The sequence below is a fragment of the Motacilla alba genome, chromosome 6, assembly GCF_015832195.1.
Source record: "Motacilla alba alba isolate MOTALB_02 chromosome 6, Motacilla_alba_V1.0_pri, whole genome shotgun sequence".
NCBI lineage: Eukaryota > Metazoa > Chordata > Aves > Passeriformes > Motacillidae > Motacilla > Motacilla alba.
Window position 1 is genome coordinate 24,376,797 of NC_052021.1, and position 23,455 is coordinate 24,400,251.

General features: G+C 37.3%; 1 protein-coding gene across 6 annotated transcripts in view; it reads right to left on the reverse strand.

Annotated features, from left to right (window-relative positions):
- The window catches only part of CFAP43 (cilia and flagella associated protein 43), a 43,175-nt gene that overhangs the window by 14,068 nt on the left and 5,652 nt on the right, over window positions 1-23,455 (reverse strand). Inside the window, exons 4-23 of one of the 6 annotated variants that reach the window (XM_038141127.1) lie at window positions 23,021-23,188; window positions 21,936-22,086; window positions 17,307-17,457; window positions 15,283-15,345; window positions 14,272-14,351; window positions 13,444-13,575; window positions 12,572-12,688; window positions 11,390-11,470; window positions 10,445-10,593; window positions 9,308-9,411; window positions 8,161-8,301; window positions 7,135-7,304; window positions 6,243-6,395; window positions 5,637-5,767; window positions 4,027-4,177; window positions 3,315-3,383; window positions 2,475-2,552; window positions 1,908-2,033; window positions 1,361-1,465; window positions 502-612 (exon numbers count right to left, since the gene is read on the reverse strand). In XM_038141127.1, the coding sequence (XP_037997055.1) occupies window positions 502-612; window positions 1,361-1,465; window positions 1,908-2,033; window positions 2,475-2,552; window positions 3,315-3,383; window positions 4,027-4,177; window positions 5,637-5,767; window positions 6,243-6,395; window positions 7,135-7,304; window positions 8,161-8,301; window positions 9,308-9,411; window positions 10,445-10,593; window positions 11,390-11,470; window positions 12,572-12,688; window positions 13,444-13,575; window positions 14,272-14,351; window positions 15,283-15,345; window positions 17,307-17,457; window positions 21,936-22,086; window positions 23,021-23,188 (2,431 nt within the window). Of the gene's footprint in view, window positions 1-501; window positions 613-1,360; window positions 1,466-1,907; window positions 2,034-2,474; window positions 2,553-3,314; window positions 3,384-4,026; window positions 4,178-5,636; window positions 5,768-6,242; window positions 6,396-7,134; window positions 7,305-8,160; window positions 8,302-9,307; window positions 9,412-10,444; window positions 10,594-11,389; window positions 11,471-12,571; window positions 12,689-13,443; window positions 13,576-14,271; window positions 14,352-15,282; window positions 15,346-17,306; window positions 17,458-21,935; window positions 22,087-23,020; window positions 23,189-23,455 lie in introns of those variants that run through there. The other 5 variants (XM_038141128.1, XM_038141129.1, XM_038141130.1 and 2 more) reach the window with 5 other exon arrangements.

Below are 23,455 nucleotides of genomic sequence, written 5' to 3' on the forward strand. Positions count from 1 at the left end.
ATATCTGGAAAACTGGGTCCATTTGTAGGTTCCCCAGTACAACACTGGGAATACTAAAGTAAGTCCAGTGATAGGGCACTAATATCAGTAAAGATTTTAAACATTTTATATGTGAGGACAGACTGAGAGAACTGGAATTGTTTACCCTCAGGAAGGAGAAGGCTTGGGGGGGAGGGTTTCTTTTTCCTGTGAGGGTTGTCAAACATGACAAAAGGTGGCCCAGAGAGCTTATGGATTCCTTCACCATGGAGATATTCCAAGACTCACTGGACATAGCCCTGAGTAAATGCTCCAGGAATGTTGGACAAGATAACTTCCAAAGGGCTCTTCTAACTTCAGCTATTCTGTGACTATTTAAGACTAATACTTTTTAACAATATTTCACCTTTATTTATGTTTTTAATTTTTTTTGGCCAACTTCTAGAGCAAGAAAATGGGCCTTAGGAATGTAACTAGATAAAGAAGTGATAAAATGCCAACTGCAAAGATCATGATCTGTACCTGAAGATAAGCTGTCTGCTTTAACTGGAGAACTTTCTTCAAAGTTTCCAGCTCTTCTTGACTACGTTCCTTCAGTGGAAAATTCCTCACTTCACAATCCATATGGAAGCACTGCTCAAATTAAAAAAAAAAAAACAAAAAAAAACCAAAGTAAGAAGTTCTTTGTATTGCTTCTGTCAGTTCATTGGTTCAATACCTGAGTCCTAAACAGTTACAGACTGCATCAAATCAGGAATAAAACTGAGGATCAATTAGTACAGACAATGTATTAAATACATTAAATACATTGTATTTAATACATTGTTTTGTGACATTTCCATCTTCTTCTGTCACCTGTGCATTCAAATTATATTTTAAAAAATAATCCATGGGTGTGGTCTCTTTATCCATCTTCATCCACAGCATTAAACCAGAACTAGTTTGTTTGGGTTTTTTTGTAAAATGACTCGGTCTTTCACTACCCTTGGGATAATTCAGTATCATCAATTTGACTAATCTCCCTCTATTTAAAATAGGCAAAATTGGGGTTAGATTTTGCCTTTGTGTTCTCTGTAGCAGAACTCATATGGACTGACAAAGAAAAATAGTATTTACTTCTCCTTTTAGCAATAATGTGTAATATATTGTCTGAGATCAAGGAATTAGAGTTCCCTATTTGCTTATCAGCACTACTTTCTATTTTAGAAAGTAAAATCCAAGAGGCTCAGACAAAATTAACAGAATATAAGATTTCCCCAAGCCTTGGGAAGAAGTAAAGTTTTTCCCACACCATAAGCAAATCAGAAATGTGTTATTTTGTCTCTGTACCTTAAGGAATAAATAAGCTACTGCAGAAAATGTCTTAGAAAGCAGAGGTTACCTTAACTGCACGTCCTTTTACACACATGTCATCCCAGCACTCATATTTGATTAAATCCTGCAAATAGCAGTAGGATAAAATCTCCATCTCCATCTCCCTCCTCGCCTTTCAAGACAAAGAAGAGAAAATAACAGGATGTGGTGCAAAGTAACAAGATATGGACAATTTGCACTGAGTTACTGAAAGAAGACTAAGAAATTAAATGAAATATCTATATTATCAACTATCATCTTAGACCATCACTGCTATCTTCTCCAAAAACTATCTGCATAGTACTGAAGGCATAATTTTCTAGAAGAAAAACATTCTAGAACTTAAGCAACAATCCCAAGGCCAAAGTGTGAGATTTATAGTTTCTGGCATAAATCATATTCCAATTTGCTTTGTCTGCCTCAGCAGTTTCACCTGCTTCAAAACGTGGCTTTAAATACTTTTCTGGTTTTCTGCTTCTCAGCAGTGAACAGTAACTTTGAGCTAATCCTCTGTTATTTAATAACTTTTCTCCTTTCCACTGATAGTTTTAAAATGTTTCCCCATTCTGCCATACCCTGGCCACATCTTCTTCAGCCTCTGCTTGCACTTGTTCCTGTTCTTCTAAATCCAGGTTGAACTCCCAGTGCTCGAGTTTCTCAATGTCTGGCACCTGCTCATTTTCATGCATCATTTTCTGAACCTGTTTAAAAAAATATAAGGAATAAAAAGTAATTTGAATGTGAATAGAGGAACTGCAATTTTTAACTTTACATCAGAGAAAATTATTTTAATTACCTGCAATTTTAACTGCCTTATGGGAAGAAACAGAAGAAAAAGGAGAGGACACTCTTTTTTATAATGGAAGGTTGTTAGATGAGCAGAAATAAGCTTGCTGAGGGGACAGATAGCTCAAGGTACGAGGCTGGTACAAAATATTCATTTAGAGAAAAGGAAAATGAGAAGCAGACAGTAGCTCCTGGCAGTTTCAGCACTGGTCCCTGAAGAAACACATCTCTTTAATAACTGTCTGCTCAGAGTCTATGACAAAAATGGAACTTAGCACTAGAGCTCACAGCTATAAAGGAGGTGTTCTTGTAAACAAAACTGGGAAGCCGAGTCATTACCCTGGTAAGAAACTCACAGTTTCACGCAGCTTTCTAATTCCCATTTGCAGCTCTTCCTTCTGGTTAGCAAACCTCAGAGTCTCTTCTCTCATAACCTGACATACAACAAATGCATTGTTGAAAGGCAAAAAAAAAAGGCAAGAGAAAAAAAAATCAGAAGTAATCTAAAGGAACATTATCTGTACAGAAAATAAAATGCCAGAGGGGTTAATAACTGAAACAGACGCAACCCTAATTCAAGAGGATGATGCTTAGAATTGCACAAGAGAAAACAGATTTTACAGCCAGGTCACATTGTAAACTGGTTGTACGGCAACAGTGCTTGAAAAAAAGAAAATACTAAAGAAAGATGTAATTACAAGTGCAGTGCTTACAGACACACTGAACTGCATAAAGCCTACTCCCAGGATTTTTTAATCCTTAGATTTTTCATTGTTTTTATTTTTCTTTGAGCAACCTGCTTGGTTTCTGGTAATAATCTTCTCGACAACTTTTTGACATATCGTATAAAAAGTCTTTAAAGTTTCTAAAATAAGTTAATTTGTCAGGCTTTTTCCCCCTTGTTTTTTTTGTTTTGTTTTGTTTTTTTTTGTTGTTGTTGGTTTTTTTTTGTATACTCCTTGTATAGAGGTGTTCTTCTGGTCTTCAGTGCTTCTATTGTGCTAGGCACCTTCTCTGATGTGTTTATAACCTTGGCCTAGAATTTCCAAAAGTCGACATCGCAATGGTTAAAGAAAGGGCCAATTGTGAGAAAAGCTTTGAAACTAGATCTGCTTACAGCAAATGCTTTGGTACCCCAAGTGACTAATGACCCTTGAAAACTCTGGCTTTGATTAATACTTGTTTTGTGAAGGTACCTTCTGTGTTTTCTGACCTAACCATGTCATGTCATCGGTATTTGTGACGTCTCCATCTTCTTCTGTCACCTGTGCATGAAAAGATTTCAGTGGTGCCTCCTGATGTTTATATTAAGGATATAAACATCTAGCTCAGGCACTTAGAGAACTAGTGAAAGAAAGATGGAAAGGAAAGAAAAAGTGGACTCCCATTAGAAACACCACCACCATCACCGCCACCAAATTAGAGGGTGCTACAATTTTGTTGCCTAACTAGTCCCCAGATCTGATCCTGCAAACTCTTGCTATTTATTATGCACAGCCTTTTGACTAGAATGATTGACTGGACTAATCTCTGTAATCCCTATTTTAATTGATTTCAATGAAAAACCATACAATTAGTAACACACAATGTATAGCAGTAACATCTCACTGGGAAGGACATGTAACTGCACATGAGGAGAAACTGACTTTCACAGAGTTTTCTGTGGCTGAGAAAACCAAGTGAAACTGGAGATGTGAATGTCATCTTCACATAAATATCCTATTTCTTTGATAGTACTCCTCCACAAATTACTATTTAAGCATATTCAGCCTATCCTCAGGGGTATTCTTCCACTTTAACAAAAGGGTCAGTGTATTAAGGACAATTTTTATCATGTAAAATTTTAGGATAATGATCAAACTTTTTTTCCCCCCATAAAAATAAAGAAAGCACTTTAAATTTCTTTACTGGAAGTGATTTTGATGTGGATTCTGGGTCAAAATTCCATTCTGCCATAGATTTTAAAGCAGAGTTTTCATCTGAAGTAGACTTGTTCAGTATATCACGTAGAGATTGCCAGTAAAGAGCAGCTTCCTCAACTTCAGTTTTCTTTATCTCCCTGGTAAACAGAAAGGGAACTGATGTATTTTTTGTATATTATGAAAAAGGACAAAGTATTAAATATTCTTTATAACACAGTTATTAACTTGTTAAAAATGCGTTTTGAATATTTTTGTATTGTTTGAGTTCTAGAATTGCATAATTAAGTGAACCCTCCACACAAGTAAAAATTCTGAAAGATGGATTACCCATATTAGAAATATTGCTCTGACAGAGTAATCTTTATTAATCTACCTGAACACTTATTTTCCTGGAGGAAAGCTGTACTTTCAAGTGTCTCTTACTCCTTATGTCTGCTAAGAGCTCTCTACAGCCACAGTAGAATTCCATTAAAGCTGGGATGTCTCCTTTTCCCTGAGTTAAAATAGTGTCTCAGATTACATCCCTTACATCCCCAGAGAGCCCCTTCCAAAGCTGATTTGAGAATGATAAGAGCTATCAGGTTATGATTAGTAAGTCCAAGTGCTGAGTCCTGCATTTGGCCACAATAACCCCTGCAGTGTCATAGGCTGGGGACAGTGTGGCTGGACAGTGCCCAGGCAGAAAGGTGCCTGGAGGTACTGGTTGACAGCTGACTGAACACGAGCCAGCAGTGTGCCCCAGTGGCCAGAAGGCCAAGGGCATCCTGGTCTGGATCAGGAATAGTGTGGCCAGCAGGAGCAGGGAGGTCATCCTTCCCCTGTACTCAGCACTGGTGAGGCCACACCTTGAGTGCTGTGTCCAGTTCTGGCCCCTCAGTTTGGGAAGGACTTTGAGACACTGGAGTGTGTCCAGAGGGGGAAATGAGGCTGGTAAGGGGCTTGGAAAACAAACCCTGGGAGGAATGACTGAGGGAGCTAGGGCTGTTTAGCCTGGAGAAAAGGAGACTCAGGGGTGATGTTATCACTCTGTACAGCTCCCTGATGGTGGTTGTGATCAGGTGGGGTTAGTCTCTTTCTCCAGGCAGCGCTGGCAGAACCAGAGGACTCAGTCTCAAGGTGCATCAAGGGAAATATAGGTTGGATATCAGGAAAAAGTTTTTTCATGGAAAGAGTGATAAAGTTCTGGAATGGTCTGCCTGGGGAGGTGGTGGAGGGTGGTAAACCGTCCCTGGATGTGTTTAAAAAAAGACTGGATGTGGCACTTGTGCCATGGTTTAACTGAGGTGTTGGGGCTGGGCTGGACTCGATGATCTTAAATGTCTCTTCCAACCCAGTGATTCTGTGATTCTGTAGTACTTCTCAGAAGGTATTCCTGTATGTTGTGCTGCAATCAGACCCAAAGTCCAAGACTTTTCCTGAGCTAGGGAGGCCAGGCTGCCTCTGAAGATGAGAGGAATGCTTTTATTTCTATGCAATTCTTCTCCTTACTTTGAGACTAAGAAAAAGGAAGTCTAGAATCACAAGTAGATGCAAAAATTAATCTATCAGGTTACAAGAAATGACACAATCAGTATTAGTCTGCCACTTTATACATACTTCCACTTCAGACACACCAGGGCACAATCATTTTCACCGTTAACTAGGATGAAATTGCCATCCAGGGAGAATACCATGGATCTGATTCCCCCTCCTTGATATGAGTGACAATGCTTTTGAGCAAGTACATCCTAGAGAAGTCATAGAAGCAGTATCAGCAAATATGTTTTTATAATGGAATATGTCTTTAAATTATTTTTATTACTTAAATTTTAAAAACATTTTAATGTTTCTTTATTTTTAGATAAAAGTCAATCCAAAATGGCAATACAAAGTACATAAAATACTAGGGGTTTTAAGTTTAACAGGTTTGACTACACATGGGACAAGTTTGTAGTATATTGATTTTGCAGGAGGTAAGAACAGTAGCAAAATTATCTATGCTAAAATTTACTGAAGAAGGAAGTAAGTGGTTTGTATGCTTGTATACACACACTCATTATAAAAATAATTGTCTTGTATAATGCTATGCCAGTTCATTTTCAACATAAATTTTTCTCAAACACCTTCTATTCAAGTGAGGAAAAGTTTACAGTTAAAGGAAGTAATTTTCACACTTTTGTTTCATGTAAATCAAACAAAGCCTGTGCCCAGACGCCCACCTACCAGAGTAGAAGTATTGTAGATAAACAAAACACCATCCTTGGCTGCTGCTGCCAGCCACTGGCTGTTGGGTGATAAACAGAGCAAACCTGATCCAAACTGTTTGCTAGGAATCTTCTTTTCTGATGAAAATACTGATGGATCTTCCCACTTATTCTGCCAAACAAGCAAAAGGTTAGCAGCAGTTCAGATGATATCTATGCCATTTTGAGAAAATTAATGAGAGGTTTGTGGGTTACCACATGCATTGCAGTTTAAACTGTTGTTGGATTACTGAGCTGAGGAAGTAGTACCATTGCTGTGCTGCTGGTTTGCTTCTCATCTCTGCAAAAGGGTCTGGATTCAGCCTGATACATTCAAGCCTGAATTTCTTAGCTCAGAAAGGAAGGGACATGTCAAGGAGGAATGCTGACCTTAGAATTCGCCTTTTTATCTGCCTTGATTCTTAAACTCTGGGAGACCTATGAGCTGCAGAGAGCTGCAGCTCCTCAGCAGACAGTGACAGTGGCTTCCTGAAGCCCCCACTGCCTCCTTGTGAGGCTGGGCTGGGTTTGCATCTGAGAGTCCTGGGCTGATGTTGCTCAGTCCCTTCAGGAGCTGCATGTCCAGGTGACTCAGCAGACTGCACAAACCCACAGCTCCAGCACAGAAGCCACTTGTGAAGTGCCTGCAAGCTGTGGGGATTTTAAAAAGCAGTATAATAGAACAAGAACATTATTTTTGCCAGGTTTCTGAACAAGTGGTAGCATACTGAAAGTTGAGTATGTATGGAGTAGGCATTTTGACCAGAGAGAGGATTTCTTTAAGATAATATCCTGCTATATTAATTTTACCTGCAGCCTTTGTTTGCTGGTATTTAACCATGACCCAAAATACTGCAACTTCAGAGAATTACCTTTTCAGAGAGGTGGTATTTACAGATGAAAGGTGCACAGGAGCAGTAGCCATACACGATGTTATCCTTCAGTCTGACTGCTGAGCTCAAAGGGCAATCCAGATCATATTGCTTCTTTTCCAGGGCACTAGCATTAAACATTCCTTGTTCATTCACATACTTATCATTATCTAAAAGATTGACAAGAGAAAGAGGGAGGAAGAAGAAGCATGACCTCCACTCATACAGGTGCTTTGTCTATCATGTAATTATGAAAATGATCCTCAGCAAGGAGTGAGCATGAGGTGAGTTTCCAGGGAAGTGACTGGAAATTAATTAATACTTAGATTTAACACCAGGTCAGTGAGTTGTGCTGGTGCAGGACACTGCAGTGAAGCAGAGCAATAGCTCTGCTGGCTCTAAAGAAGTACTGGAAACAGTTTAACCACCATGATGTGACTATTTGCATACACTAATTTACTCTGCTTCTTGAGTATTAAGTCAACATAATTAGTGCTAATTAGTTTGCATGCAGGTTCATGTCACCACTGCCTTCATCTAGAACTTGTTTTAGGAATCTCTGCCATGAGAAGCACACAGCCTGGGTAGCATTGGCTAAAGCACTGCAGTTCACATCTTCAAAAGGGCATTTTATTTGTGGATAAAATTATTATATTTTATTAGTGAATAAAAGTTAGTAATATAAAGTTAATATATTTTATTAGTTCTCTAATTTGAGCTTTAAAGGAACACCGGAAATTAAGACTGACAAGGCGCCTGATAAAAAATTGAAATGAAGACAATAGCTGTAGATCTTCAGCAGCTTTGAAAATAAAGCCCCATTTTATATATCTAAACATAGGCACAAAAGTAAGTCCAAAATAAGTGAATATTTAAAGAAAATACTAACTTTGCTGAAAACTACAAAACTACTTTTTGAAAAGTTTGTAAAATGTAAGGCCTCTTAAATATTAAATGTAAATAACTTGAAAATCTGACACTAGGCCTATTGCCCTAGAAAATGTAAGTATATATTTGAATTTTTACCTGTTATCATTGCTGAAGACAGACGAAAAATTTCCAGTCTTGTTTGATGGACCTCTGCTACCTTAAGAAGTACCATCACTTCAACTGAGTCATTCTTTAAGTCAGAAATTACAGAAAGATGGAGCACTTCATCTGCCAGTACTGAAGCAGGTAATAAACATTAATGGAAACTGTTATTGTGGCATGGTAACATTGTTTTTATTAAAATATCCTGTGACACAAAACAAGATCTCTGTTGGGAGCACAGCTCAGGAGTGCTGCATGCATTCAATTTCCCTTGAGGCACCAGGTGCTGGGAATCCCTAAGCACCAACACATTCTTGTTACATTAAATAGTCAAATCTGAATTTACCTCAAGCTTGAATTGTAGCAATTTTGAGGCTATCTGCTGAAAAATGCCAAATAAAGAACAGAAAACCCCCCCTCTAACAAACTCTCCAGACAACAAGAATACGATCAGGCAAACTACATAAGTTATTTAAGGAGATATAATTCTGTTTGTTAAACCAATTAAAATGATAAAATAATGTCCCTTATACTTAAAATTATGGTAAAGTCCTACACACACAGATATGATCTGTAAGAATAATGCTTTTGGAAAAATAAATTCACAAATTTCAATTTTTTGTTGAGTTAAAATTCATCATATTTTATTTCTCACTATCAACCAGCAAACCTGACAATTTCAGCAGTTCCCATGTTAACGAAGTCTGTGGTAGAAATTTGAACCAGGAGATTACACACAATGATTAAAACCTACAGTATTTTAGTCCAAATTCTCACAAAGTTCTTTAGTTCTTTGCCATCACTATTAACTTTATGCTGGAGCTGTGATCAGTTTGTCAGCTAGTCCATTCTTTTCCCTGTGAGTTATACATACTCTGAAAGAAAGGTAATATTGGTACATTTGCTAACTAAAATCACAAAGGGGAAAACAAAAGCAAAAACCAAAACCAACCAACCAAACCCTACAAAACAAAAAAACCCAAAAAGAACTCTGGCCCTTAGAAAATAGGTGGGAAGAATATGTTTAGTACTCCAAGAAAATAAATAGAAGGAAGGTGAATGGCTTAGCCTGATTACAAGTATACTTTAAATGCAGAAAACAGAGAAAAGAAAGTGTAATTAATGTTGTTACATGTATTACCTATATATCCCAGAACCTGGAATAATTTTGATGGATGAGCATCTAGAATAAAGATGTGTCCTTCTGTAGCTCTTGCAATGAGGATCTGGCCACTCTGATCATAACTAGGTAAAATGCAAATCCAAGTAGAAATCAATTCAATACAGCCAATAAAAAGGAGTCAAATAATTTCCCTTCCATAACTTGCTGACTTCAGTAAATGCAAAACATAAATTTCTATCCTGGGTTTACAGGTTTAGGGTCAGATATAAAGCCCAGTGCTATGAGTGCAGTTTCTAATTGAGTGGGAGTCTAAAGCTGATCATACTCCACAGCATTCTGCATTAACAACTTTGTTAAGTCAGAATTTCCTTTATATTCATATTTTTGGAAATAAAACTATTACACAGATCTTGATATTATTTTGAAAAAACAGATCTTTGCATTGATTTAATTTTGAACAAGTTGCTTTCTGTATTTATTTTTAAAGTTCTGTCTTAGGTAGCTGTGAAAAGGCATACATCTGAGTCTCAAATAACAGATTTGTATTAAAGTTTAACAGTTCAGAATCCATTCTATCTTTTGCAAAGTAGAGTAAAATACACTCAGATTTTTCAGTAACTGGTGGCGGGGGCGGGGGAACATGGGGACCCAACCAACAAAAAACCCCAATCAAACATAAAAAGCCTTTTAGATAACTAGAGCTAATTCCAAGAGGACTGGTAATCTCCAGAACTTCAAGTAAATGAATAATTAGCAACGGTAACAAAAATCCACCATATAGAAAGAGATGACCAAAAAGCTTAAACTTAACTTCACAAAACCTTAAATTTGTATTCAGTGAGAAATAACCCTCTAGAGTGAGATACACGGAATTGTGCAGAATTACTGCATATGGTGATTTTTCAGAAAGGATCTTATACATCAGTATCTTCTGTGTTCAGTTAAACCTTCTTAAAATACAGATTTATTACATTTCTCTCATATAAATCCTGCTACTGCCTCTTGCAAGCAATTCAGAATATGCTGACAAAATGTAGAAGCTATTAAATATTTTAATTTTTTATTTGTAGAATAAAAAAGTCAAATTTTTTTGTTCAACCAATATCATTACTCAAGCAATAAAATGACAATATCTCTACCCTACTACATACTTACTGCAAAGACAGCACTGGAAGTTTGGAAAGAAAAGTTCTGTGAACAACCCGTGGAGCTTCAGCTTTGGTAACATCAAGGAAACAGATGTGACCTCTTTGGGTCCCTACAGCAACACTCTTGGAGGAGGGACAGCAAGCCATAGAAGTTGCCTAGTTGAGAAGTAGAAGATACTTAACAATTCAACATATTTTTATATATTATGCTATTTGCTAGTATGCATTTTCCTTTGCTATTTAAAATCCCTAAAATTTGAAGAAGAAACCACAAGTGGTTTATTTAAAAAACATGTTTTTAACAAAGAAAGTATTTAGAGACATAATGGAAATTTTATCTATGCTTTGTAGCGACACATCAAAACATAATTCTGTTCTTTACAGAGAAAAAACCATTATATCCACTCTCCAGATTTTAAGTGAAAAAAGTTTCACATAAATAAAACACTGAGTGCACTGTTGTGTGTACAGCTGCTATAGAAAGGGGTTTTTTTTCTTTACTATGTCAGATTTCAGGGTCTGAATGCATCTTAAATCAGCACAAAGCATTAAGAGTTTGAAATACGTTTATCAATTCAATTCTTAAAACCTGTTTTTCATTATCAGTCAAGGCATTTAGCTTTTATACTTTTGAAACTTTTCTGTTACTCATTTAAAAAAAAAAGGAATACCATAAAAATTTAGATGTGCAAAGATGTGCTGAAGATGCATCACAAGGACATTTGGCTGAAATATTCCCTCTGCTTTGAAGTCAAGATAAAAACATGACAGGATTAGCTCAAGGAAACATTCTGAAAGATAATCTTTAAATCTCATTGATGGGTTGCTCAAAGACATTACTGAGCTTTCCTCAGCACTGATTGATGCAAATCTGTGGAATATTATGCTATCAACTAAAAAATATAGAAAATTTTAAGTATCAGTCATGATATAAGCTCCTGGTTACTTGTACCTCTGTACCAAGGTTTATCTTGCTGAGGAAAGTTCCATCTTCCAAGGACCAAACTTGTACTTCACCTGAAATTGTTACAGACTGTTGAACAGAGAAAAACAGAGTCAAAAGAGGATTAAATAACCAAATAGTCTGGAAGTGATTAGTGATCTCCTATAGAATACAGATTCAAATAATCACTGAGCATGGCAGATTAAGGGGGGACTTGGGATTATTTAACTTTTCATTAAATCCAGGTGCTGCAAGGTACACCTGCTTAGGGAATACTTTCAATAATTTTTGTGCATTCCTGCAGCTTCTAGCAGAATGAGACAATTTAGGGCAAAACTTGTTAACTGGATCAATATTAGCACTCCTGCCATCCTGCCAGCAATACAACAACCTGCTTATAATTTTATTTGCAAAGGAAAGGCCTTGAAGAGAGGTCTCATTTTCTCACATGAAAAATGATGGGTATCAAAACAAATCTTGAGTTCTTCCTATATCCAGGTAATTTTGTAATTCCACAACTACAAGTAGCAAGGCTTACAAGAAGTAAGTCTACAGATCACTCAACCTTCACAGTACTCATACACAGTCAGGTAAAATTTAGCATTCCCATGCTAATGATGAACAAAGAGATTCAGCCAATTTAATAGACAATGACCCCAGGTTTTCTAGGCTGGTTAACTGGAGAATTCATGGCCTCTAAATGAATTGGTGGCTAAGATATATGTCTTGCTGGAGTAAAAGATAGTGAAAAGCAAGGAATTTCTAAGAATGGACAGGTGCATGAGTAAAGGCCTTCTTTATCCCTGGACTCAGCACAGAAGTATCTCTCTGGATGTTCCAATCTGTGCAGAGGGCTGAAAAGATCAGTAGCAATTGTTGGACAACATCAGTTCTCTGAACTGAATCCATCTTTTTGCTCAGCTATCTTCCTGAACAATCTAAGTCACACAAATCAACATCAGAACCAATACAACATAAATTATCCAACCTGAAATCCAGTATAAAAGTTCTGACCCTTTTATAGACTATAGCTGAATGAATGCCATTTACTTCTTTAATGAGAAGTTACACAACTGTAACAAATATCAGAACAATCTGATTTCTGCAAGGCTTTTCATTTTGTGCCTTAGCAACATACTGGTTACCTGAAAAGAGCTATTATTCTACATTAGAAATAATACAATTACTTACCACACAGTAGTTGTTCCCTGGAGTAAGAAAATCAGCTGCCAGAAAACAGCTGCTGGATGTGTCCAAGAGTTTGACAGCCTCTCCACTATGGGCAGGTCTGTAACTATAGACTGTCCCCTGACAAATAAAGAGAAATAATCCATCACTGGGATATGAAACTCTTCATTAGAAGCTTTTGAAGACTTAAAAAAACTCTCCCATCTTTCTGAGCTTCACTCTTTGAACTTTTATATTTGACTCTAACCTGAGGTAAAATGTGCCCAGTACAATTCATCTGAGTTTAGTGGATTATATTAATTTACCCTGGCTAATGTTAGTTCCTTTTACAGCACTCCAGCTAACCATATTTTCAAGAAGTTTTGTTTCTCAAACTTGCTTTAATAAAGTAATTTAAACACACCCAATTTCATGTTACTCAAGAAATGAATGAATATTCTACACCAACACAAAACTTCATGTCTGTAGAGAGAACAACTCTTCTGCAGAGTCACAGTAGGTCTGATACACCCAAGCTACACTTTTCTCCCTGTGCAGGCACACATCAAGCCTGGAATTCATGCCCAGTAGATCCATGACTTGGACACATGAGAGACCCTGAACAAGTACTCAACTGTACACACACAAGGATTTCTGTTGGGAAATCTCAACATTAGGTACTTTATATTCCACCATCTGTAGGAGACAATTGTTCTGTGCTTCATTAAAAGTCTTCCCAATTTTCAGTAAAAACACAGAATGGACTATGTTCACTTCTGATAGAATTTGTTGACTTGTGTGATTACATTAAACATTTTGTACTAACAGTATCAGCATACTCATATAGAATCCCAGGAATATCCCGTTATGTAGGGCTGTTATCTCAAATGTTGTACCTGGTCAGTGACAAGCAGCAGACTGGTGTAATCAGGAGAAAATATGAGGCTGGATATGGGCTGTGAGATATCAGCACAGATTTTTATCTCATACTGCAGATCTTTGATGTGATAAAAGATTAAAATGCCCTCCTGTGCAGAAAAGTACAAATCCACATGAGGTCTATGTCAGTTATACTATCTGGCAAACTAAACTGCAAGATCTTCAGAAAATCACTAGAGCAGCAGAGTTTAACTGCATCCCATCACCAACAGTGTCTTTTTTCTTTAGTAGGTTTAAATAAAAAGCTGAGATAATAAATCTATTGAACATAAAGGTGTTCTTTAATACAATTCTTAGTGACAGTCCATGTTTGATAACAGCAGACTCTCTCATTAGATAATGTTTTTGATTTCATATTATTGTTTTTAGACAGTGTAAGAATTTGTCTCCCCCTTGAGCAGGAATGTACAATGGCATTTTCAGATTGAGTTAGATATAGAGTTAGATTTTGTACAAAATAATTTGGCAATTCTATTGGCCATTTTCTCTCCTTTCCTATTTTGTCCATCCTTCTTTTCTGTTTCTCTACAATATTCTTAAATGAAACCAGGACTGTCCTCTTTTATTGCTTCTTTGAGTAGAAAAATGGAATCCTTTCACACTCTGCTCTCTTGTTGCAAGCCTTAACAAAGTAATATAGTCAACACCAGAGAGGAGCTCTATGGTCCTGCAGCCCCTCACTTTTTCCTAACTCCTGTCTTTGCAGTGAACTCTGCAAATATACTCCATTTAAATGTAGTTTTTCCCACACTTAGAGTAAGCTAAAAGCACAAAGGATGCCTTACATGTCCAGCTGCATACAGTCCCTCATTACAAAATGCCATGGCAAGTAAAACTGGTTTTTGCAGATTGCTTGGTTTGAGACCTGAAAGCACAAAACCAACATAAAATATCCAATTTAATTTATTTCAACAATGCGTTGCAACTCCAAATCCGGGATAATTTACTATTTATTTGTGAGTAAAAGGATCATAGAGTCATTTAGATTGGAAGGGATCTTAGAAGTCCTCTAATCCAACCTCCTGCACAGCACAGAGCCGATGTCAAACTCAGAACCAACTTCAAAGTTGAATTATGTTGCCCAGACTCATATCAGCTAAGGTTTGAATATACCCAAACATGGAAATTCCGTATCGTCTCTGGGCAATTTGTCCCAATGTCTGACTACCTTTACTGTGAAAGTATTTATTTCCTAAAATATACCCAGAATTCCTGTTGATCCAAACCATGTTCTTTGGTTGTATCTTCTCTGTAACCTTTCATTGGATAGCTAAAGCAATAGTAAAATCTCTCATTTCCTTTTCTCCAGGCTGAACAGTTTTCTCACACCAAATTTGCATGTAATGTACTAAGACTGTAACAACCTTTGTGGAAATGTGCTGAACTTCATCCATCCTTTTTTGTACTGTGGTGCCCAAAACAAAGTGTTTGAGACAAACCCCTAAATCCTAACTCAGATAAATTATGAGTGATTGCAGTACTAAAGAAATGCTAAAACTAAGCAGTAGGGAACCTCTTCTAGCACCACTTATTCCAATTTAAATTAGAATGAACACAATTTTTTTCCACTGTCACTGTTCCTCCTGAGGCTTTTATTTTGGCTGGCTCTTAGCAGAAAAGCTATTAATCTTTTGTCATGTAAACACACATAAGATTGCCAACAATGTGTCTTGCAGAGGCCAGTGTGGGATGAGTTTTTCTAACCAGTGGCTTCCAGCTGCACTCACATATTATTACTCCCAGACATCAGCAGTGCTGCCTAAAAATCTATCAGCTTCATTTGAACATGGAAATACCTTTCTTTCTCTGCACTTCACTACGAATGTAGGACACCACATCTGCTATTTTCTGCATGAACTCTGCACAAAAGAAAACAATTTATAATGTCAACCTTGTTTGTAGATTAGTATTGCAAAACAAGTCAGTTGCATTCCACTCTATCCAACAAAAAGCCAGGTTCAGTATGCCAAATGAAAATGTGCATTCTTCCTCAATATCTACCATTTCTGCCATCTGTGCATCAGAGCAAGCACAGTTCTGTTATTCAGTTTACAGCTGTAACAAGGAGATAACATGGACTTGGTGTGGAGAGTGGTTCAGATGCAGATTTATCTTCCTTCTAGTACCAAGCTATGGTACTCTTATTTCTAACAATGATTTTTTTTTTTAGATACACTTACAAGGAAAATTCAGCCACTCTGAAAACAATGCTTAAGTGAAATGTTGTGGCTGCTTATGATTCTGTTTGCAACACCATATCAGGAATTCAGCATGTGCTTAAAGCTGGCCATGTACTTAAGCATTCTGCTAAACAGATACAGATTGCAGTCTGTTTTAAATTAAACAGCAGTTTCAGTATAATATAAATACAAAGCATTTTGTTATACAGTTTTAGGACAGGACTCAAAGATGAACACACAGGCCAAGAAAAAGCCCAAATGGCCAATATTCTTGTTGCCTTCTAGTCAACTGATAAAAACAGTTCTGGTCACACCTCAGGTCTTTATTTCTTCATGATTTCCAACTCTTGATTTGCTAAATTTAGAAGTCTGACAGTTTCAAAAAGAGAAATGATGCTGGTTTGTTAGATTGTTTTAAAAGCAGCCTTCCATTTTGGTGTTAACTATCAAAAATGAAGTCAAGGTATTTTGCTGCATCTTAAAAAATCCTGTACTATATGTAAACAGAAGAAAATAAGATTACCAGGAGATTATCTGTTACCACTGACTCAGTGTTTGTCAGGGAAACAGCTCTATGTAAGGGAGAAGTATATTCCAGTACCCCTCCTAGCCCTGAACAAAGTATGAACTTCATGTGCACCAGAGGACTGACACCTTCCATCCTGTCAAAGGATGATGGGGTACAGACTGCCTAAGGAACAATTTTTGCTGGCTGTATCTCAGCATCCTCCATTCAGGAGCCCTCTGAATGGGCACAGAAGGGTAGTGGCATTTAGCAGAGGATACACCTCAGGATTCCCAGAGAAAGAAGGTCTGAAATGGGCTGCCCTTGACATGAAACTGCAGTCAGTCATAGCCTGCTAAAGGTCCCCATGAAAAAAGACAGGTGGGAATACATATAGGGCACACAAACCACACTGGTGAGTTGCAATCAATCAGAGGTCCTCCCATTCCAGAATAAATTAAAATCAGATTTCTTTGATTGAAGCCAAAGATATCTTCTATTCACTCTCTGTGCTTCATCCATTCTGCATAAAGCTTGGCAGTGTTTGCAGCCTTGTATTCATTATAAAATAGTCTAAGTTAGGGCTTCAGTTTTGTTTTTTGAAGACTCATGAACCCTCTAAGATCAGTTCCAACTTTATCTAACACAGCAAATGAAGACTATCCAACATTTCATAGAAAATAAATTATTTGTACTTAACTAATAGTTAAGTACCAATAAATTTTTTCACAATAGTAAAAATATTACTGGTATTAGTGCTACTATTAGTAGCTGGTATACTAATAGTTCAATATTAATCTAGTAGGGCTGGTTAATAAGATCTGGACTCCAGGAAATATAGTTAATTTAATAAATTTTGATGTATTTACAGTTTTTTTGGGGTTCTTTTTGGATTTTTTTCGTTTTTTTTTTTTTACGAAGAAAAATGAAAGTCAGTTATTGAGTGTTAAAAACATCCCCCCCAGAATCTCAAAAGACATTCTCATATGTTTACTCTACTAATAAAAAAATAGGGTTCTACAAACCAGCTTTATAATTTCTGTAAGGTACCCAATAGAAGAACAAAAGAAAGCCCAAAAAGCTTTCACCTATCTTTCTTCCCTGCTTGAATGAAACACTCTCAGCTATTTCTTACCAGGTGGAGCTTTTTGTTGAAGAACAGAAACACTGTATTGCTCAGCATCAATTGCCAAAACATATCCTTCTTTACAGCCCATGTATATTTCTGAGGCTGCAGTCCAGCAGTGGGCAGTGGGATGCACTGAAGTTTTAATACAATTTCTAGGCTTCAGCATGAAAATAAACAAGTTCAATCAACAATGGACAAATATCTGTACAAGCTGTTACATACATTTCAAGATAAGAAAAAAAAAATTACCTCAAAAAATCATTACCTCATAGAGTCTGGCATCATGTTTAACATCAGCATTATTTTATTCAGTCATCCCTTCACTGAAGCCAGTAACTTGACAGAGAACATTCTCCAAAAAAGTCTATGTCTGTAGATAGTGGTGGAGAACTTACTTCTCCCTCTAGAAACTTGTTGACATGATGAATCATATTTTCAATTAAAAACTATATATTTTTAAATTTGCATTTGTCTGGATTTATTCTCTAGCACTTGCATCTGTTACAAGTTTATCTCTAGCTTGGAAATCCCTCCAGTATCTTCCCTATCCTCACAAAGATACTGACCCACCATAACAAGGGCATTTCCCAAACTTTTACTGATAGAATTATGATAAAATTCAATACACTGAGCCCCTAAAGGATTCTTTAAATATCAGAAGGGCACTAGAAGTCCCAATTTAAATGGTTACTTATTATGACCTGACCACAACAAATATCTTGCAAACTGCTTTTTAGAATATTCTTCCACTTTATAGCCAAAATGTGCACATGTGGTTCTTGCATACCTGGCAGTACTAAAACACATTTTGTTTGAACAGCTTATCTTATTGCATAATCCAAATTGTTCTGTAAAACAGCTTTGTCAATCCTTGTGTCATCTGCAAATAAGTGCTGGAAATATCCCTGACCTGGACTTCCCATGTGCCTTGAATTCCATTTTGCTAAAATAACTCTCATAAATCTGTCCTCCATAAAACAGGAAGAACAGAACTTCTCCAGCAAATATTATTAAAGACAGAGAGTGGCCTGTTCAGATACAACAGTAACAGAGGTCATAAAAATACCATGACAGAAAGAACCAGATTAAAGAGAATTCAGGGAGGGGAAGAGGGGGACAAAACACAAGAAAACCTTGGGAGAACATTTAAAAGAGAGGATTCAAAGCATCATGCAGGTGTGCAGAAGTGGTGAGGATCACTAAACAATATGATGGATGAAAAAAAAGAAGGTTCTATGTATGATTCTGTAAAACACCTTCTGTCTCACTAAAGGTTCCATAAAAAGAGAAAATATGGATGGACTTCTGATGAAAACATAGGACAGAGATCCATAAGTACCTAGATTTCATTAGCAAAATATACCAAGCCCTTGTTATATGATTCTGGGTAAGTAACTTACATTCTATTTATTTATACTTACAAAGCGTTTTTAGTTTCTCAGGGGAAAAATGCTACTGGAATAAAGTATATTAATATTTACTTCATAAATCAAATATGGCTGATAGTAACAAATTTATAGCAAATAGGGCTTTACATCACCCAGAAAAACATCCAATATAGGCATTTTCACTGATTTTATAAGGCTTGAACATCACAAATCTTTGGGAAGGTCGTAACTGAACATCTGAAAAACAGAAGCTTTCTGGGTAAACACAATTTCTGCAGTGTTTCTTTATACCTTCTGCCATGACTGTTTTTACACAAAAAATAAGGTAACCCTAGGATGAGATAACGTAAATTCCAAACCAGGTTGCTTCTTGGACTGTGCAAGGGTATGGTGGTGCATAATAATAATAATAATAATAATGCTGTCTTTCTTTGAATTTCTCTCCCTTTTGAGTAGCACCTCATCAGTGGGAAAAAATCCATTATGGATCCTTGCCACAAAAAGTTTTATAAAAAGACAATGGAATAAAATTGGTGCTAGAGATGAAATCAATTAAAATGGGCTTGATTGTCCCACTCTGCTCTGCACTGAGGCTGCCTCACCTTGTATATTGTGAGCAGTTTTGGTCATTGCAATATTAGAAAGATAATAAACTATTAGAGAATATCCAAAGGAGAGCTAGGAAGATAGTAAAGGGTCTAGAGGGGGAGTCATATAAAGAGCAGCTGAAGTCTTTTGGTCTTTTCAGTCTGGAGAAAGAGACAGAGGGGAGACCTCACTGCAGTTACAACTTCCTTGTGAGGGGAAGAGCAGGGACAGACACTGATCTCTGCTCTGTGGTGACAGTGACAGGACCCGAGGGAATGGCCTGTATCAGGGGAGGTTTAGGTTGGACATTAGAGAAAGATTCTTCACCAGAGGCTGGCTGGGCATTGGAAGAGGCTCTCCAGGAAGTGGTCACAGCACCAAGGCTGACAAGAGTTCAAGAAGAGTTTGGACAACACCCTCAGGGACAGGGTGTGACTCCTGGGGATGGTCCTGTGCAGGGCCAGGAGTTGGACTCGATGATCCTTCCAACCCAGCATATTCTGTGATTCTGTGGTAAAGCATATTTAGAAAACTCTGATCGAGAAAAATCTCATGCAAGGAAGAAAAGCATGGAAAGCTGTAGGATTCAATCCTTTCCCTTTGCTGCCCCGCTGTGGTTACACTTGGGTACATAGCCAGCCTCAGGACGTGGTTCTGGAGCATGGAACACCGAGACACTTCAAGAGGCAAACCAGCCCACTGGGCTTGCTTTTCAGTGCTGGGCTGTTGGAAAGAGGTGCTTAACTTGACAGGACAATCATAGGCATGTGATTTCCTTCCAGTGTCAGGGCTTAGAAGATCTAAGAGGGCTCAGTTTTTCCACTTGGTTGGAGATGGAGTTTATGTGCACAGGCATGCATGGAGGAGAGAATTAGTGCTGTAAGGCACAATAAATTCAAGTCCTAAAAAAAATTATTCAGCCACCATATCCTGGAGCAAGGTGAAAACATGCCAGAAACAGATTCATTGCCTCCCAGTGTTAAACTGTGAGTGCAGAACCTCACAGTTTAGTACATGGGAAACAACGTACCACCACAACAACAAAAGGAACAAGAGCCTGTATTTCTGAAAAAAAACCCATTTCATTTCTAAACAACTTGTTCCTTACCTACCAATACTGACAACCAAAATACACCCATCCAAGAAAACTGGACAGTAAATATCTATCAAAATATTTACCATATTATTTGAAAGAAAAGGAAATCTTCAATGAAGACTATTAGAACAGTTTACTCTTACTCCAGAAATATTTCTATGGATAAGGAGAACATAATCACATTGAAGGTGCTAAAAAGAAATCTGCGTTTTTCTGAAGGCAGCTGGGAATGCAAAGATCCTATAGAGATCTCTAGTAGATATATCTAGCATGGTTGAAAGCACAAACTTTTCCATGTGGAAAAGTCCCCAGCAGGGTTCTGCAAGTTCAAGCATAAGAACCTACTACTACTGCACAGAATGGCATCCATTCAAGGACAAATTCTATTAAGCCTCAGACCTAACACAAGAACTGTTTTTTCTCCAGTACTTCTTGCAATTCACTTTACAGAATAAAAGACCAAGTGGGTTTTGCAGAGCTCATCATCTGCACATAACCTAAGAGGCAGTAAGGCAGAAGAAAATGGCAAAGCCCCAGATGAGCATATATTATCTTCACTTTCTATGTTCTAAGTGATCTCAACTATGAAGAGTTCACATGTATTTAGAATCAATAAAGGATTTTTTTTTCTAGTTCTTGATTGTCCTGAAAACCATAGGAAACTAGTTACACAGTTAAAAACCTCTACCATTGTGAAAGCATGAAGCAACAGAAAGATGATGAAATCAGAAAAACATAGTTTCCTGGTTTTACTTTTTGACTCTACTTCATACACGAATACAGAGCTCCCATTTGTTCATTGAGCAGATGTAGTGTATAATGCCAGAGTCATCTCATGAATGCCAGTTTTAGTGTCTCATATACATCACAAATAGAAATTGATGGTCTTAATCTAAGAAGAGTATCCCAGATTTGCAAATTAAATGTTTTCACACTTCTAGTTGGTAGTCACGTGAAAGTAAATTTCAAACAAAATGAGAAGACTTCCAAAGCCTCTAAAAAGAGGCGCCTCAAGGGAGGATAAAAAGTAAAAAATCAAATACAAGTGAGACAAATGGCAAGATCCAACACTTACAGTGGTATGGAAATGTATTTCAGAAGCAGGGGTTTCTGTCTGGAAAAAAGCCTTCAATGTTTTCATAGCTTGAGACATTTTCAACGTCAAGAAGAAAGCAATCCCAAAGGGAAGCAAGGATATGTGAGGGTTACCATGAGTTTAGCATGGGAATAAGTTTTCAAGTTTCAGCAGGTCATTTTAGCTTGGGCACGGTTAAATGCTGACACACTTCATACTGCTTCTGGGACAGAGATTCAAACCTCCACTGCACAGATATATGCTAGGAGCTGTGGCAAACATCTCAACATTGTACTGCACTATGCAGCAGCATTGTGCCTTCTCAGTCTCCTGGCAAAATGGATTTCAAAAATACTGTTGAGGTAACAGATCCATTTACTGGGTTTAACCTATTTAATAAGCATTAAAATGATGAATTTATTAACACCTATTTGTACAGAAAATATAATAACTTGCAATAGTAAAAAGGAAAAAAATTCAGTAACTACCACAAACGTTTCTGCTTCATCTCCTTCCAGTCCAGCAATGGCTGAAACTGGCAAATCAGGGCCATAGTATGGATCATCATTACGAGAAGATGGGAAAAACAAATCCTCATGAGGACTCATGGCCCCATGCTCATCAGGGAGTTCCACAGGGCTGTGAAAAGGCAAAAGACACAGTATGAGGAGAAGAAATATGAATAGCAACCACTGATACAAAATGAAGAAGCTGTTTTCAAAATGGGCTTTATTTCTGCAAATTAAATGGAGGAAAAGTGAGTATGCCTATGTATTCACATATACATTCTGTAATGCCAAAAGGCAAAAACTCTTCAGTATTTTTTTCAGATCACAAATTAAGGCCTTGTTTATACTTTCATTAGTGTAACTGTGAATGTGGCAATATGTTGATTACATTAATAGTTAATGAGATTAAACACAGCTGGCAATGGTAGAGTAGCTGCCACCTTGAAGCACAGGTTTTATAAGCCAACAACTCCAACTTGAGTGATACATGTTACTTTTACACCAACTTCAAAACACATTTTGGCAGAAATAAATTCTAGTTTTCCTGGGCACAGTGAATTGCATTTATAAAGCCATGCTCTCTGGACCTGTAAATTAGCCACAGAAGCTGAAAATCACATCGAAAACTGATACAGCTTTTGGTACAATTTGTGATTACAAGAAGATATAGTTTAACTATGCTTACTAGGAACAAATTGATCCAAATTTGGTAGTTTCATAGCTACAAAAGCAATGCTCAAGAGAGCCATGTACAGAAAAGCAGTCCAGGCACTATCTTTATTCAGTCACACAGCTTTTGATCAAGGCTGCCAAAGCAGCTGATTAGTATTAGCTTCATGGTGTGCATAATCTGGTCATGTGAGTACTAAGAAATGAAATCATAAATTTAATTCACTTGATTGACTAGACAGATTTATAGTGGTTGTGATTTAGTAATTACTGGCTGCAATACCTAGGTGAACTAAGTGGGACTAAATCCTTTGCAAATAGATGTGTGTTGCTAGTCTTTATTATTAAAATATATTTATAGATGTTGCTCTTAGCCTGAGGGGTGTTCCACTCACTGTCGTGTAAGGAGATGCTCGTCCTTGCTCCTTTCAATGCACCAGATGGTAACTGAGCTCTCAGCAACAAAACACAGCTGCTGCCAATTCATGGGGTTAAAACTCAGAGAGGTTCCTGTTAGCCCTGGCTGAGACTCACTGCACAGGAGGATATTTTCTTGCCAGTTCCTTCATTAAGGAGAATAAAAGAAAATCAAATCCATTAAACAGGGAAAAAGCATTAGAGCCAAAGATCTGGATGTGATTAGGACTGATGTTCAAGATCCAGTTTGGAAAACAAATACTTTGTCACTGACAAAAAATTTCTGCTGTCAAAACAATACGGTCCTCTTGAGATGAAAAGGATGTGGTTAATTGGCCACGCATAAAATTATTACTGCTAGAAAATGATTGAATAACTGACATTTTAGAAACATTATCAGTGACTCCCTTTTG